The sequence below is a fragment of the Sylvia atricapilla genome, chromosome 6, assembly GCF_009819655.1.
Source record: "Sylvia atricapilla isolate bSylAtr1 chromosome 6, bSylAtr1.pri, whole genome shotgun sequence".
Classification (NCBI taxonomy): Eukaryota; Metazoa; Chordata; class Aves; order Passeriformes; family Sylviidae; genus Sylvia; species Sylvia atricapilla.
In genome coordinates this window covers 49,272,983-49,291,146 of record NC_089145.1, presented here as the reverse complement: position 1 = coordinate 49,291,146, position 18,164 = coordinate 49,272,983, and the positions used below count along the sequence as shown (strand labels likewise).

Genomic DNA, 18,164 nt, shown 5'->3' with positions numbered 1-18,164 from the left:
TTGCTGAAACAATTGTAATAGTAAATCAAACATATGCATGCTTATGAAAATTAACTTTAAACAGGATATTTGCTGCTCTTACACATTTAGAAGTGTTCTTGTAAGGAAACCCAGCTTACCTGGGTAATTGGGAAAAAATCTCCTGACAGCGTGCCCTGTAGGACGAAGTTTCTGGTGGTTCCTATTAATACAACGTCCCCTTTTCCCTCTGCTACTGTTCTGATTGGACCAAACTGCTCTGGTATCTGTGGTTTTAACAGACAAAAGGATAGATTAGTCAGGCAATTTGTCAGATATTGCAATTCTAGACATGTGGCCTAGTAAATGTGTTTTAATAAGTATTGCACAGTGAAGAAATGAGACAAATTAATACATGTGCCTGTCTTGCAAAACTTTCCAACAACTTGCATCAGCTCAGTAACTTCCATAACACTGCAAGACAAGATGTTCTCATCTACAGAATACTCAGATAAACCAAGTATTGCAAGAAACTTCATGCTGTCTTAATTCAGTAGTATTTAATTGCAGCCATGATATCAGACAAAGCATTTCTATTCAGAGCAGCATATGAAAATATTGTATTTTACCATTGATTTGCTTTCCCATAGAACACATATCCATAAGAACAATAATTGATTAAAAACGTTGCTCAGAGGACAAGAGAATTTCATTTTAAGTAGCAGAGTAATTTCAAGATAGATGATATCACCTCAGTTTTGTGAATTTTTTGGTAATTTCCATTCCAAGATATCAGCTTTCGGTCTTTTCCACCTCCTGATACCAACGTGCCATCTCGCAGCATACACAGTGCAAAGATTCCACCCTCGTGTGCACCTTGAACTGCATGGCTTATTCTGTTGGTACCTGAATAGAAGAATAAAAGGCATTACTACTGAAATGCTAAGCTTAATGGCTCCTTTCCTCCTGTTTTTTTTTCTCCATTTCTCTACTATCTCTCAAGGATTGCATTTAAACAATAATAACAGTGGGCTTGGGGTGCTGGACCAAAACACACAGACCCACAGAAGAGGTTGAATTGGTACATCTTACTATATATTCCCCTCACCTCAAAAATGAAAAGTCTAGGTCAAGGACAAAGTAAAATAAGTTCATTTAAACCTTTTCAAGGGGGTTTAAGCAAAATAATTTCACGTCACTTTTGACCTGCTGTAGCACTACACACTTTATCAGCAAAAAAACCCAAAACCCAGTCATTTTCATCCTCCAAATATATTCTACAGGCACCAGATCCTGAACTTGTACCAAAATCTGATTAAGCTAGGGTCCTTGCATATCTGGCAGAATGTGCTGATCACTCTCCAGAGGAACCTGTACGTCTTCATTAGTGAACTTGGCTTGTTAAAGTAGCTTCTTAGACTCAACATAATCAAAATAAACTACATTAGATTAAATATCTCTAATTTTGTGAATAATTAATATTATGAAGTACAAATAAATGATTACTAGTGATTCTATTACTGAAATGTGCACCTTGCATCAAAGCTTGGCTAACTTGATGTTTAGCACAAGTGAGGGGCTGATGCAAATTAGGAAAAAACAACTGCCTTTTCCTTCATCCACGTCTATGGATCTAATGATTTCTATTAAGAGAAGTTTTTGCTAAGGGTCCTCTGACCTGATGGAAGCAGCCCTCTCTTGCACACAGAGCTCTGAGTCAAAAGTAGTGAAGACATAGAAAGTACACTGTACTGAGATAGAAAAACAAGAAAAACATTTTTGTCCAACCCTAAAGAGCTGGCAGAAGTTGAGATCTTGAGTACAGTGAGAATTCCCTTTTTTTTTCTGGGAAAAAGTGCAGAAGAGGTGTTTGCACTCAAGGTAGAAATTAGTCTACTGGCATGATGGCAAAATGGCCCCTGTACAGTACACTGCCCCTCTCTCCCTTATCTGCTGACAGTCCAAAACAACAATAAAGAAGAAGGACATGGGATAGTGCAATTTCTAAAGTCAGTTTAGAAGGAAAAGTGTTGAAGTGCCTTGCCTAAATAGGAAAAAAGGAAAGGGAAATTAAATGAGAAGCCAAGTTACAAACACCACATCCAGCACTGTCCTCAGCAGTGTAGTGGCCAAGGAGATAATTAGCTGACAGCCCTTGGTTGAAAAAGAAATCCACAAAAACAGCTCAGTAAGGCTCAGCTGTATAACTGATTCACTGTATTGTTTCTAGGGTCTTATCCCTTTGAGCAGTATCTTGGGAGAAAGCACTGAGTAAATAGGAAAAAGCTGTCATCCATATCCCTTCTTCCTTTACTAATAAGACCTCCTTTAAGGGATTCTCCTTATTCCTATGCATGGCATATCAGGAACTGAATAAACGTTTAGGATGTTGCTGCTGTTTGCCCTCCGGCAGGCATTGCCTTCTGCTGCCTTAAAAAAGGTCTCTTCTTACTAGAAAATGCTTTTTAAGAAGTTTTTCCTATCCATCTGTTCTTCTGAAATAAAGCTGAGGAATTCAATTAGATCTGAATACATTTTAGCTTGACTTCCTAAGAAAACAAATACTGCTATTTGTTGTCTTTTAAAAAGTGTGTCAATAGGCATAATTTCTGCAAACAGTAGAGAGGGACAGGATAGGAGACTGGAGAGCATCAATTGCATTAACATTTCTTTCTAGACAGTGATTAAAGAAAGAACTTTTCTTGGCATCTCTTACATCACTAAAAGCCCCACATGCTGGCATAGCTCTGTAATTCAGTATTTGACAATAGGGAACACATTTGATAGAATTCTGTGCTCTAGCAGTTAGGTACAGATATTCTCTTAACTTCTTCTAGAAAAGAATCCAAGCAAAATACGCTGGATTGGTCTTGGGAAAGAGCTCAAGATAAAACAAAATTTATTCTTGAAATGAAGCTCTACACTCAAGTCTACACTCACAGTCTAATATTAAGATGGAAGTTAATAGTGAAATTTTATCTTACCTTTCCCCCAAACCAAAATGTTTCCACTTGAATCTCCTGTAATAGTATCACCATTTTCAGAAAAGGTCACACACAGGACAAACTTTGGCTTCTCTTGTTTCTGCATGGTTATGAAAAATACACACTCACAGCAAAATACAACCCATGGATTTTAATTTTTTGCATTTAGTTAATTTAGCTTAGTCTTATACAGCTCTATTATTACTTAAATATCTACAAGAGTTAAGCACATTCCTACAGTCTAAACAGAATAATCTGCGCAAGGGCAAAAGATGCATCAGCTGAGGTTTGTGGCCAAATCCTGCACCCTTTAATTGCAAGCTGGGGACAGAGTGAGTGAGAAGGCCTGCCAACATGTAACACATTACCAGGGATGCTCTGAGAAAAACCAAATCTCCCCCGCTAATGCAGAGTAAGTAGCTGAGTATTTAGAAATGGCCAAAGTTTCAAAGAAGCTTTATTATTATAACTCTTAACTCCAAAGTTTCTAGGAGGAAAAAAAATTACTGGAAGGTTTGGCCATAGTGTAAGGATTAAGGAATCATCTCTTGAAAGAAGCCCAAGTTTCAGTAATGAAACCTCTGCATTTAAGACATTGACAACAACAAAACAATAAAATGTGTAAGGGACCAAAAACATCACTGGCAGCTTCTAAGGACATTATACATTCCTTGTTGACAACCCATGTGCATGACCTCCTTCTCCCCAAACTAACAGCTGTTCTATATAGGACCATCAACCTTTTCCACCTCTAACCATCATTAGGACCAACCAGAGCCAGAACAGAGAGAAAAATCCACTAAAAATGCATGAAAAATAAAACACAACAAAATTGAAATGTATTCCCTCAGCATCTCCTGATTTCACACCAAGCATATTAACTAACATTGTAAATAGTTGTTCTGACTATCCTTGGGAGCCACGACTCCACAAGCAGTTAACTAGCAGCCACTGGAGTTATCTGCAGTCATTGCAAACATCCCTCAGTTGTGAATGCAAGTGCTGTACAGTTTAGTCTATATTCAAGAACAAATCAAAACCTTGAAATGAAAATTATATTTACCAAATAGTGGTCAGCTCAGTCTATGTTTGAATGACATATGTGCATGTGTCTGAGCAGAACACAGGAAAAGGGAAGAAAATTCATACAAATGCATTTTTATGGGGTCTTTCTTCTCACAAAATAAAAATCTCCTCCATCACTTTTTTTTTTTTTTTTTTTTTTTTTTAACCTGAGTTAATCATAGAGACTTTTAAGGTAATTTTATTTTGCACAGATATGCAGCAAAAAGAATATAGGAAAAAGAATACAAGGAACAATGGTAATTGCATTTAAAAATTTCAGTGTGGAAGTTTTGTCATTGAAAAGTTCTCTGTACCATACCATGAATGCCGCCTGAGATTCTGCAACATTTCAAGTTCAATAATGATCACTTGTTTTGATTTACTCAAACTTTATTAAACCTTAGTTCAGTACGACTGTATCATTACTATAAAGATAAAATTATAGAAATGTTTTATTTTACCTCAAATAATCCTTGCTTTTTAATAAGGGAATTCCCTTCTAGTGTCCAAAAATAAAGGTGTGATTTTCCACAAGTAACTATTATATTTGTATCAGTAGGGTGAAAATCTGCAGCAAATACAGCCTCATTAGAGCACTTGGAAGGAAAAAGAAAAACATTGTATCAAAATCTAAAATGCAAGGGAAAGAAAACAATATTACACGGTTCTCTAGTTAGATAAACTGATACTTATGATATAAGAGAAATTCTCAGTTATTCATTTACTAACATAGACTGGAATACTTTGTAGTCAAAAGATTTTATGTCTTTATAAGTCATCATCAAAATGTATCCTTAAAAATGAAAATGAGAATTTCTATGCAAAAGATTAGTTTAGGACATCTTTCCTGCACATGCTCCTTATCATTGCTGCCTAGAATTTTCTAATCAATTCTAGAATGACAACAACAGCAAAATTTAAAATATCCAAAACTATTGAGATAATCTCAACAGAGAGAAAATATTCTCTTTCTCTATGTTCCTTGCCTTTTTATACAGTGAAAATGTTAAAAAGGCACAAAAAGTTAAATACAGAAAGACATTTTATTACAAGAAACCAGATCTACATACAAGCAAGTAGAACAAAATATCTTATTGCAACACCTTGACATCTGCCAGCTTTTCTTCTTTCTGCCAATCCCACACTGAAAGCACATGGTCGTTGGAGTCATCCACAGAGCACAGGCTACTTCCTCCATTCTGAGGCAAAACATGAGAAACATTAATGCACCACCCAAACAACATGAGGAACATATAAATACACACTCAAAATAATTAAATACTTATGTGTAAGTGGAGGTATTTACACATATTTACACTTTAACTGCTGTAGTTAGATTTCTGTAAAATATAATAATTTATAGGGTCATTGAAAAAAAGATGGCAAAAAAGGGACCCAGAAGAGGAACTCTTGTAAACTTCAGACCACTGTCAGGAATGTCATAGGTATCTCTTTAAAAATATTCAGTAGTGGAAATTCCAAAGGCAAACTACACATTGTTATCTATTCTACTAAGAAAGCTTTTCCTGATAACTACACTGGATTTCTTTGTTTGCAGTTTAAACCAATTATTTCATTTCAGATGTCTGTTAATACAGGAAATAATTTTATTCTTCATTTTGGTATAGTGGATAAAAACCAGAGAACAGAGTAAGGAATTAGAAAACAACTTATTAATGACAGGCATCATTTTTATAGCTATGATGTTTATCACTCTTTCTAATCTTAATTACCCTAATTCCTTCATTCTTTCTCCATGCATCATGTTTTCTAGACCTTCTCCTGTTCGTACTCATTTTTCTGATGTGTCTTTTTATATATGAGGTTTCTTGGTTTTTATCCTGATGATTCAGGCCCACAATACACAGCAGACACAACTGAAAAAACAACTGTGCCAAAGCAACCCACGAGGTGGGGGAGAGGAAGGACTAAGATACCTGAAGAGAGGGCTGCCTAAAGAGAGAGAAATGCTGCTACAGAATGGGAAGTGATACTCCGAACAGGCCAAGCTGTGAGCGAAATCACAAAGCAAACATATTAAATGCTTGCTTTCTTCTGGCAAATGCCAGAAATAGTGCTCCTCTGTTATTACACATCTATTTCTCTCCAGAGGGGTATTTACAGAGCATTTGCTTGCTAATCATTTTTATTTATCCTTCAAAGGTGGTGTCGAACTGTGTTAGTTTTCACCTTAACTAGTTCTCCCAATACAGCCCACTCTTTTTTGCTTTCTATAACATAGTTATCAATGGATTGCAAGTCTTTGTAGAAACTTTCACTGAAGTAAGTTTTGCTGAGGGAATACACTAGGTAGTCCTCTCCTATCTAAAAATGCTGTCAAGACAACCAGACAGCACCCCATACACTGCTTACAGATTCTGTTGTACACAGGGGGCTTTGCAGCTTCCACATGTCAGGTCACAGGCTCAGGTTTTATATGTGACTCAAAGGCTGCCTGTATCAGCATGTAAGTATTTCCTTTATCTCTCTGACAGATTAGAATTCAAAGGATGGTGCCAAGAAGTAAACAACAAGATTTTACTTTTTTACAATCCTTTATCCATATGCCTTTGCTGCTTTTTAACAAAAGATTTTGATTCTCCTATGAGAGCCTCCATTTCTTCACTATCTTTCATCAATCATTTTAGACACAGTGAGAGGGTTAAAAGGTGCAGAGAGATTAAATTTCTTAAGTAGGGAGAAACAGAATAGGATAATTCAAGAAAAGTAGAGATGCTGAAATTTCAAGTACACAAGTATTTTTGCATCTGCTGAAGAAAATAATTGCAGTTTATTTTAAGTATATGGTAAATCTCTGAGACTGCTGAGATACTGTTAACTTTAATAGCAACCCAAACTGTTGGAAACAACTGGGTTGCAAGCTTTCCTCCTCTAAAGAGGAACCTGAGAGAAGAGACAGCTTGGAAGTTTGGTTTGGTTACATAAATTTGAAATATTTCAAAGATCTTCCCAGCAAACAGTCTTAATATGATTATTCATTTACTTTACTTACAGATTTAGAAAAAGCAATGCAAGTGACGGCTCGGTCAAAAAACCCCATTCCAATGACATGCAGTGTATTCAGAGTTACAGAATCCCAGACACGCACATGTGGTGGCAATTGCTGTAAAACAGACAGAAAACATCAGCTCAAACAATGATGGAGAAAACCCATCAGGATTTGAAAAAATGAGAATGCATCTGAAAAAAGAAAAATCACAATTGAAGGTATAAAAATGATCAGAATTTCTCTAGAGTTACCCATGTAAGCACAGACACATTACAAATGGTTTGCTGATCACTGTTCCTAGGACCAATATCTGGGACTGACTCTCCTGAGTGTGCAACACATCAGATCTCAGTTTGTTCATGGCCACTGAGATACTCAGCATGAACTGAAAATTGTTGATGAATTTGTGACATGGGGTTTACTGGTAGGCCCAGGTAGAGTTTAAACTGTACCCACTGAGATTACTAGTAAATGTAAAAGGCAAAAGTGTGAAAAGAAGTTCAGGAATTTCTAAAATGTAATTAATTTCAACATTATAAAAATGGCCAGGGAAAAGAACTTTATGTTCAAACTCTTCTTCACAACCGTAATCAGAACGAGATTGTTTTTTGTAAACAAAGTTCCAGCTGTACATCCTGGCCCCAGATCAAGTCCCTGTGAAAGCCCCGGGTCCCCCTCCCTCCATCCCTCTGCTCTCTCTGCCTTTGGCTCCGGGAGCCCCGCGATGCCGCCCGCAGCCACCAGGGGGCGGCCCCGGGCAGCTGGTGGCGTCTCCGGCTCACACGCGCTGAAATTCTGCTTTAACATAAATAAAAAAAAATATATATAAAACCCCGATGGGCGCAACAGTACCTCAGTTATATAATTGGCTTTTATATACCTATATACTACACTCCACTCAAACACAGACCTCGAACTTTTAGGTTTTATTTTATAAATACAATGGTAAGTAAAAAAGCTCCAACACATAATAAAAATTAATAGTTTACACTACTCAGCTAAGTTATCTCGATATAAAACTTATACTGTATAACTGGGATTTCACTTTTTTTCACTATCCTTGTCTTGACTGGGATAGAGTTAATTTTCTTTCAAGTAGCTGGTGCAGTGCTGTGTTTTGGATGAGAATAATGTGGATAACACAGATGTTTTGGCTGTTGCTGAGCAGTGCTTACCCTAAGTCAAGGACTTTTCATTTTCCCATGCTCTGACAGTGAGAAGCAGCATGTGAAGCCAGGAGGCAACATGGTCCAGACAGCTGATCTGAACTGGCCAAAGGGATTTTCCATACCAGAGGATATTATGCCCAGTACATAAACTGGGAAGTTGGCCAGTGGAGGCCAATTGCTACTGGGGGATGAGCTGGCCATCAGTCAGTGAGTGATGAGCCCTTGCATTGTAGATCACTTCTTCTTCTCGGGTCTTATTTCTCTCTTTTAGTTGTCTTTCTTGTTGTTATTATCATTTAATTAAAATTTAATAATAATAGCAATTACAGCAACCATTCTTATTTCAAACCACAGGGTTTGTACTTTTTCTAATCCTCCTCCCCATCCCACTGAGGGGTGGAGGAGTGGAGGAGTGGATGAGTGGTACTTAATTGCTGACTGGAGTTAAAACATGACACTTAAAGCAGTCAGCATATTGATAGTCCAGTTTTCATCTCAAAATTCTTCTTTAGCACCTGCCAAAAAGTTTGCAATAGTTTGGTTTAGACAACAGCTGCATAGTCTACTGAGTAACATTTTCCTCATGGTTTTCACTGCTTCTGCTTGTTCTATTCTTTTTCCCTTTTGTTAGCTCTTTGGAGCAATGTTCATCCTTCTCTGTTCAAATAAAGCCCCAGCTCACAGCTAAGCTTACAATAGATAAGCTCACAGGTGGCAATGGAGAGAAAATTACTCTTGCCAAGATGATTGGCAAGAGTAAAAGGGTTTGGTTTTCTTTTTCAGCAAACAACTCAAACCCATTCTTTGTAGTTCAGTTTTGGTAGCTGTGATCAAAAATGAAGCTGTACACCATACAATTTAATGCCCTCTTTTCCTTCACATCCATCCACCCTCTCAGGTCTCCTTTGCAGCCTTATCCCTCCATGTCTCACAGAGACCAGCTCCAAATTTACCTTCAGCCCAAGTCATGGAACTAGAAACCACTGACCAGTCCTGATAATGGAATTGGGTAACTGTGATAGCGTGCAATAGGAACTCTCAAATTGTTTTGCTTTCATTCAGTCCAAAAATGAAAGACCAATTATAATAGGAAAAGAATACAGCATGTATCTTCTTAATAACATATTCTTATGAAATATAAACAATAACACATCAGTAAAGCAGCCACTTACTTTCCCATCCTTGGATGTCCCTGCAACTTGACCTGTTGCAATAGTGATCCTATCAGGATGAACAGCCAGGCTACAAAAGAAAAGAAGAAGAGGCCAAACTTAAATCTATTGACTATTTCAACAAGCTATTACTTGAGATTGTAATAAATAGCCATATTTTAGTAATATAAAGCACACAGGATGTGAGAGTAACCTTTTTTAAGAATATAAAAGAAGATCTGACAAAACAATTATCATGCTCTTATACTTTAAAATCCTCTGAATTCTTTTTTCACTCACTGCTTTGCATGCAGTTCTAGAGACCAAATACCCTACAAAATGAACTGTGGCAATAATTCATTTAGCTTTACAAACCAGAAAGGCATCCTCTTTCCAGTAAACTTGATAGCTTTGAAATATCTAGAGACAGAAAATTTGAAAGAAGGAAATGAGATGGAACAGGGCCAAGGTAAAAATCTCCTTGTAAAACCACCAGATTACACAAATAATTCAGTTTATGAAACATGCTCACAATTCAAGCAGATTTGGTTATCAGGCCTGGTTTTGGCTGTGAGGGACAATGGGTGTTTCATAATGCCTAACTGAAAGAAGGGATGTCAAACTCATTTCATACATTAGGGCCCATCAGATAATCCAGGTGCTCTTTTTCAGCTACACTGTGCAAGCAGATTGATATCATCAAGATAAACCATATGTTTATTTAGATTTCAGTTTAATGATTCTGATTTTTGTGGTATCTAGTACCCTTTGAGCTTCAACACACTTAAATCACTCTGAAGCTCAATCTGGCCTGTGTGTGTGACAGCAAACAAATCAGGCCTAACTTACAGGCTATCTGCCATGGGATTAGCACGCCTGAAGACTACCAGGAAGACCACAGGTGAAATAACACCTTTTTGCTGGTTAGGTTGAACCTAAAGGGATCCAGGCCCTGGTGAAGGGTAATAATTCAATCCTACTTAAAAACAGCAAGGAGAAATTTCTAAAGAAGATAACGTTCAATCATCCTAAAAGAAGAGTAAGGAAAATGAGTGGATTTATCTCAACCACTGTTTCATGAAGAAAAAAAGAACTATTATTAGATGACTTACCACTTCACATCGTCATTATGACCAGTGTAATGTCTCTGAAGTTGCTCTTCGACATTGAATAACACAACTACAGATGCGATGAAATACACGGTCTCACCCGTTGGCAGGAGATAGAGATTGCTGCGACAATCCCGACCCCTATATCCATAGCTAGAGTGTTGGTCAAGCTGCAATAACATTATCTACCCATGAAGAATGTTAAAAACAACAAAATGAAAAAAAAAAGAAAGAAAGAAAAAAAAATAATAAAAAAAAAGGGTTGTCTGTCCTTGTAGTCTGCAGTCTGTCCTAGAGTTTCCATCTCTTGGCTTGAGCACAGCTTTATTACTTGACAACCTTCAGAACTCCTTCTCTTACTATAGTAGAGAGCTCAAGCACTTGGCAGACTTTAAAATCTACAAATCCTACAGAAAATCCATACCAAAGAACATGGGGATTTGCAGATGTACTATTCCTTTAGCATTCTCTGGAATTTGCTAAATTCCAGACAAAGGAAAGACTAATTTTGTCCCAGGTGTATTTACTATTTATACTGCTTGACTAATTAAAGGAAAAAACTGGACTTGATAAAAACACTAAGTCATTCAGCACATCTCCCTGCATTACACAAGGATTGATTGCATTATCCTGTGTGCAGGTTGATTGATTTCATTGATGTGGACATGACCAGCCAGATGGATAAAAACCATAAAAGAGTTACATCATCCATTCCAATTTATTTTTGTAGTATTTAAAAGGCAGTGGCCCAGATTCTGATGCTAGTCATATAATCACAAATCTAAAATTATTTCAGTGAAATGACTGGAATAATAATCTAAGTTAGACTGAATGTTAATTCAGCCAAATTTTGTAGTTTTATTCTTCTGATGAATCATTGGGGACTACAACTATTTTGGCTTTCTTTTTTTAATGGGAACAGAAAGAAACAGCATTAGCAGAATCTTGGCAAAACAGAAGTGCATTCTAATGCAATCAATATGGAGAAACTGGCTGTGAAAAATATATGGACAGATAATGAAACCCCAATTACATGATCTAAGCAAGATATTTATGCACTATTCTGTATGGTCAATGATAAGCCACTTAAACTAAAATAGTCACGTTAATGTTGTTGAAATATTCAGGTCAATAGTTATCCTATATAAATACTTATTTTAGAAGAAACAGCTTGCTGGCTTTTTTTCTTATAAATGCACTAGAACTAGTGCTGCATACCCAATCATTAAAGTATGAATTCAGAAATAGAGCTTTTAGTCTCAAACTGAAGTATCTCAAACCAAAGCCTCTTCAAGTCTGAGATATTAAAATGCAATGACATTAAAACAATCAGTACCTTCAACTACAAAAAATTTACTATCAATTTGAATCTGTCTGTGATGGTTGGTGTTACTACTCCAGATTGCTGGACAATGCTTTATTTGTTTAAATTTATTTTTCTCTCTAAGGCCAGACACCATTACAAATTGAAGCCAACATATTTCCCTAGTTCAACAACATATAATCAAATTTATAGTGAACCAGCAGCTGAAGTTAGTGTAAGGAATTGAACTTCTAAAAGTTGAAGAACATTACATAAACATGCGTAAGGAACATATTTTAGTGCAGAAAAATAGCCATTAAATGGGAAAGATTACGTTCTTTAGGGAAAAAATTCTCCTTTCTTTACTAGTCTTCCTGTGGGGAACAATGCTGCATTCAAGCCTCCACATGACTGCTGTTGTCAAACACTCAATTTCTTTCTATTACCCTTTTTTCTCATATGCAAACTCCTGGGGTTGATCCCTCCTTCTCCTCACTGTTTCCCACACTCGGATTTGGTGGCTTCGACTTGGATTTGGTGAGCTGGCACTTCAGGGAGTGTTACCTTGACCTTTTCTTTTCACTTGGCCTGCAGTTTTTGTTTCAAACCTCTTGCTTCCCAATTGAGTTGCTCTCAAATGGATCTGGGCAGGCCACTGCTCCCACCCTGATGTCCTTAGTGCTGATTTCTCACTTGGATTTTCCACCTCTGCTCCAGCTCCCCTCACACTTCATCACTCAGCATTTTTGTTTCTTACTGTCCTAATATATATATATGATAATATCTCAGAACTGTGCACCTTTTTCACCTTACCCAGACAGCTGCTACCGTGACTCTAATAACGCTTTATGGATTTTGTATGCCCTGAAATCTATACACATCAGATTTTCTTCCTTCTGTTTCTCATCACAGCCTGCTTTCCTTTCCAGTTGTCCACAGCACCTCCAATATCTTGTTTCCCTATCCCCATTCTTACATTATAGAGCATTTCTGGCTGTACTCCCACAGCTAGACTCATTTGTCTGTTACGAAGATGTTTTTCTCCTATTCCAGTTCTGTCACCCTCCAATCAAACAGTGCAGCTTCTCCCACCCAACTGGAATGAATGCTTGCACTTTTGCTTGGTTTTCTGATGCATTTGTCTTTCTTCTTAAATGATCTTATGTTCCTGCTCACATTTTCTCTTCTCCTTCTTATAGTCTGTAAAGTGGGCATTACTTTCTCCCCCTTTTTTAAAAATTATTTTTGTCTTTCTAAACCTTCCATATACCTAGTCATTGTTATAAATATTAAGTATGGATATCATGATTGGATTTAATTGCAAATAAATTAGAAAAGGCTAGCACAGTAGTTTTGGTAAAAGCTACCTCCTCCTCAATACCATTTAGAATAAGCATCTAGGATTAGTTAGTTTTATTAATTCACATCTCTTCTATTCCTAGACAACCTTAGATAGGATTCTGCTGGGTATACAGACACACACCTGGAAGGACATATGAATATTCAAACTAAAAAAATAGTCCATCTGGCAAATATTCAGTCATTTAAATAAGCTTAAGTGAGAAACTAATGAGACTGAAATCATGACCTACTCTAATTATAATTTCTTATAATAGTCTGAAATATTGATGTCAGGTTCCATCTACATGCTGCTAATGACATTCTGCTGTGTTTCATGGCTGGGTGTTGTGTTCTTTCAGCGAGCTTTCTAACACTTTCTCCTTATCATCCTTAGGTCCCCCCAGCCAGGAGATCCTTACAACTGCAAAAGAAACAATTCAATTATGTTGAGATAAGTGGTGAGAACCTGTACAATTAGATGGTAAAATGCTGCAAGCAGCATTTAGCACTCTAATCTCACCTGTTTTACTAATTTTATGGGGTTTTTTGTCTTTTTAACCCATCTTCACTTATTTGTGCATGCACTATCTATGCAGTTCCAGCAGAATGGTATAGAACCTACAGCCTCAGCTGCAATAGGAAAAATAAGAATGGTTACTAAATCTGTCATTAATCTCTTGTGAATACAAAGGGACTTTTGGAAACCCTCTGAACATTCTGAAACCACATGCAGTTCTATTTATACAACTTTGAGAAAGACTATATGCAGTCTGTCTTCTTTTATGAAGACAAAGTAATTTCCTATTTTCACCGCAATCAAAAAAGAGATTTTTCTTAAAAGAGAAAACCTTATGAAAATGTCATCTCTCTAAAGATAATGGATATTACAAATAAACTCAAATCTTGTTGTGTTTATATTTTATCTTGAATCATCTATTACATATAAAAAAGGCTGTACAAAATTGAAATGTCTTTTTGTAAAAAATAAAGAATATATTCTACCACTATTCTTAAAAATGAAACAGGAAAACTTTCGTATGCAATGAAACACTTTTCTTTCAAGCTGGATTTCTGCAATTATGTCCACTCATCGAAGTCAGTGGAAAAATCTGGTTGTTCAGTATTTATGGTGCTTAAAGTCCCCTTAAGACACAAATCCAAATATTATTTTATATATTATATTTTATAAATTTTATGGCTAAGCATGTATCAGTTGCACAGCACTACTCAATTCAGGGCTTATTCAAGTTGAATGTACAATCCTCTTAAGGACAATGATGTGCACTTTATAAAACAGTTAAAAATGATAAATTACTGCTAAGAACTAGGAAAAAAATCTGAGCTTGTCTTATGCATATTATAATTAATAATCCCAGCTCACTACATTCTTATGATATGCCTAGTTTAATCTTTGGCTAATTAGCATGCTTCAGACTTAACCTTCGGGCAACATTTAAGCAAAATCTTTCTTAAGCTGCCACCCTGTACTTTACAAGGTGAAGAACAGCAGCCTCAAGAAATTAACATCTATTTTCAATGGAATGTCACTTTACCAATTAAATGAACCCTATGATCTTAATCCTACTATACTTTAGCTCAGAAAGTTATTTAACCCAAATCATTATGGAATGATTGATTTCCAGTAGTCCTCCAGCACAGAAAGGATACACCCATTCCAGTTTAAGCCTCTTGGCTGGTAGTTCTACTTTTGCTTCCAAATTGTAAGATTCCACTTGCTCTTTGGGCATGTACATGGTAACAGGACGTCCACGAAGAAACATTTTAACGTATCCTTCCTCTACAAAAGGTCAGAAATGTTTAATGTTACACAAAAAAGCCACCGGGGAGAATTCCAGTGCTCCTCCATCCCTTCCCACATAACAGTTTGGTGCATTACAATTACAGAATGACATGCAACCTCAAACTTAGAAATTTAGCAGGCTTTTTTTTCCTAAATCATAATCACTAAGCAGAATTTTTAAAAACATATGAAGTCCCTTCTTCCTCTAAATATTCTGAGCAGAATTAGAACTAAACAATGTCATGAAAAACTACAAAACAGAAAGGTCTGAAATTAAAACTTTTTAAAAAATGTTACAATATTACAGTTTTTAAATATTAAAAATGAGGGGGAATAAATCAAAGATTACAATTAACGCAGAAATGCCACTTAAAATTAATTTTATTTTTTAATCAAAGTTTACAGTTGAGCATCAGCATCTAAATTATTTTCCAACACTCAGTTGCATTCTTTGCATCCCAGTGTAAAGATATGCTTTACACTCGATACAGTGTTAGAGATACATTCGAAATAAGGAACAGAAACAATTAGTAAGAGGAATCATGCTGATGTACATGCAGAAAAGTTATGTGCTTTAAGAACTACTAAACATTGAAATAGGAATGACAACATTGACAGCACATTAAAAGAAAGGAAAATGACATACAGGAAAGAAGCTACAAAAACTCAATTGGCTGACAGAAGTAAACATTTCTAGAAGAAAATACTAAAAGTAATGTGTTGAACTGGCAAGAAATATTTTTGGGGCAGAGAAGCAGAGATTAATAACAGATCTGGAAGTACTGACTTGGGGACTTCATGGGGCTTATAAAACTAGGAGATCTGGGAAATGCCATGAAGGTCTGACTAGGACTTTTGGGAAGTGGCAAGGCCAAAGTGGGTGTCCTGTGAACTTCTGATGAAGTTTGTCCAGATTCAGAACGTGCTGGCTCTTGCTGCTCCATCGGCAGATCAAGGGGTTCAGCCTTGTTCGCATGCGAATCAAGCAGTTTTGGAGTCAGTGACATCTGTAGAGTTACTAGGCAGAATAATCGTGGGCACAGAGGAAATGGAAGGGCAAAAGTAACAAAAATCATGTAAATGAAAAAAAAATTATACAATTTAGGACTGTTAAATTATGCTATGAATTTTTAAGTATCATTACAAATATACCACTATTTTTTAAATTTGAAAGCTAAGGCTTTATTTTAATTGGAAATAAGCATATGCTACAAATCCTGACTAATAAGATTGAACAAATAAACATCATAGCTATACTGTATCACTTAAATAGATGTGTATTTTGCCTTTAGACTAAGTCATATGGGAAAGAGATCTACCTGATCTGTCACAGTAAAGTTACAGCTAGGCCTCTCTAGCTTCATTTAAAAAATGCATACATAAAAATGAAAGCAACAGAGAACTTAATGAAAAAAAAGAAGAGATAATAATGATGAAATAATAGCGACAGAAGGTTGGAATTTCAAGATACCTGTTAAAATGATAGAATATTGGAATTGTTTTTAAAAATCTACTCCAATATATCTGTATTGGAAAATAAAATAGAGGGTTGAGCATTAAATAGCAAAGCATTTCAGCACTGTTTGTATGCGCATGCAGCATCTATTTAATGAGCTTCAAACACGTGCCAACACTGCTGATGCTGGTGCACTGAAAGTCAACAGATTTTCAGCAATAACAACTACTGGCTACAACTTATCAAAGGTTGCGAATGAACCAAAGTTTAATTCACCAAGCTGCTTTTTGTCACCTGAAGCTTACAGGACTCATAAAAGTTGCATTTAGCCATCTACAGTGGGAGCATTTGACCTGGTCACACCAGACTAGGAAAGTACATACTAACCAGTGAACTATACCAAGTATATTACAGCAAGTATATAAATTATGCCTTCAGAATGTGTGTACGTGTCTCTCCTAATTATAAAGAAGAACTCAGGCTGATTAGGTCAGGCATAGAAGTCATATTTGTATTCAGTTGTAACTTTTGGTAATATTCCATCATTTTTTGTTCCTAACCCAAATATATTATCTGCACAATCAATCTCCTATCCTTCTTTTCATACTTCTCTAAAGTTTATAAGACAGTAGAGTTCTAAATTTAAAGATATAGATGTAAAGACAGACAATCATCAAACTACAAAGATAGACCAACAGTGAAACTTTTAGACAAATGTATCTTTTACATCTGCAGTTTTGTATTTGATATTGTTGTTGCATAAATTAACAGTTAATGAACTGAAATAAAAAGGCACATCAATGCCAGTGCGATCTGCAAAGGAGACCACCACTGGTTGCAGGTATAAATTTGTACAAAGAATACACAGAGGTAGAGACTCTCTAATAGACTTTGCCTTGAGAACAAACATTTTTTGCTTTGTGAAATTCACAATTATTGCAAAGCTGAAAGATGCTGATTAGTGGGAAAACTGTTAGGATATAGCTATTTCTAAACAGCAGATAAATCTGTGATTAGATCACAGACATAAACATGCATCAAAAATGTGCATATTTACACTACAACTTAACTAAAGCTTTAGACACCAATACGGTATGTTTACCAAATGTAACTCTGCTTTATGACACTAAGCAAAAAGCAACGAGAAATTAGTTGTAGGCCTAGGTCTGTTTATTTAAGATTCAGAAACATCTACAATCTACTCAGTAAGAAAAAGCAAGAAAAAACAAAGGCTTCTATGATCATGTTATGCCAACAGCAAAACAGCCAACAAAGGGGCAAATTCTATATGAATTTCAGCAAAAGTGCAGAATGCCATTTCAAACACAGTGAACATCCACATGTTGCCATATAGCTCTCTCAACATTTTTTTTCTAATTCAAATTCTCAGGAATAAGTCCATAGGAATGTAAATTATAACCCGTTATTATGATTAGAGTGCACCTGAGGGTTATAATTCAGTAAGTCGTATAATAAATGGTATAACATTTTTGTTTCACTCAAAAGGACTAGGAAAGTTTTAATGTTGCAAAATGCGCACAAGTTAGAAAACAGCTGTATGTATATTGAGCTTTTATCCCACCAGAGCCATTTTGCTTCGAGAGCTATGAGGTTTTGGAAGTGAAGCCTACCTTTGCAGTGTGTCACACGGCGCTTCCCTTGTGATTACAGAGACAGAGACAGAAGGGCTAGATAAAGATGTGTTTGAATACAATAACTCTCTAAATACCTGCTCTACAGGCTGTCCAGCCTTATTCTGCTGCAGACTAACCTGGGGCTTGACAAAACACTGAGCCATACACTGGATAATTAACTTC

At 36.3% G+C, this 18,164-nt stretch overlaps 1 protein-coding gene across 7 annotated transcripts in view; it reads right to left on the bottom strand.

The window, feature by feature from the left end:
• The window catches only part of EML1 (EMAP like 1), a 79,178-nt gene that overhangs the window by 10,967 nt on the left and 50,047 nt on the right, over positions 1–18,164 (bottom strand). For 5 of the 7 annotated variants that reach the window (XM_066321871.1, XM_066321865.1, XM_066321868.1 and 2 more), the window contains 9 exons: positions 14,759–14,888; positions 10,450–10,599; positions 9,359–9,428; positions 7,021–7,131; positions 5,111–5,206; positions 4,469–4,603; positions 2,943–3,042; positions 710–864; positions 120–245 (listed from right to left, as the gene is read on the bottom strand). In XM_066321871.1, the coding sequence (XP_066177968.1) occupies positions 120–245; positions 710–864; positions 2,943–3,042; positions 4,469–4,603; positions 5,111–5,206; positions 7,021–7,131; positions 9,359–9,428; positions 10,450–10,599; positions 14,759–14,888 (1,073 nt within the window). Of the gene's footprint in view, positions 1–119; positions 246–709; positions 865–2,942; positions 3,043–4,468; positions 4,604–5,110; positions 5,207–7,020; positions 7,132–9,358; positions 9,429–10,449; positions 10,600–14,758; positions 14,889–15,678; positions 15,910–17,978; positions 18,006–18,164 lie in introns of all 7 variants that reach the window. The other 2 variants (XM_066321864.1, XM_066321866.1) reach the window with 2 other exon arrangements.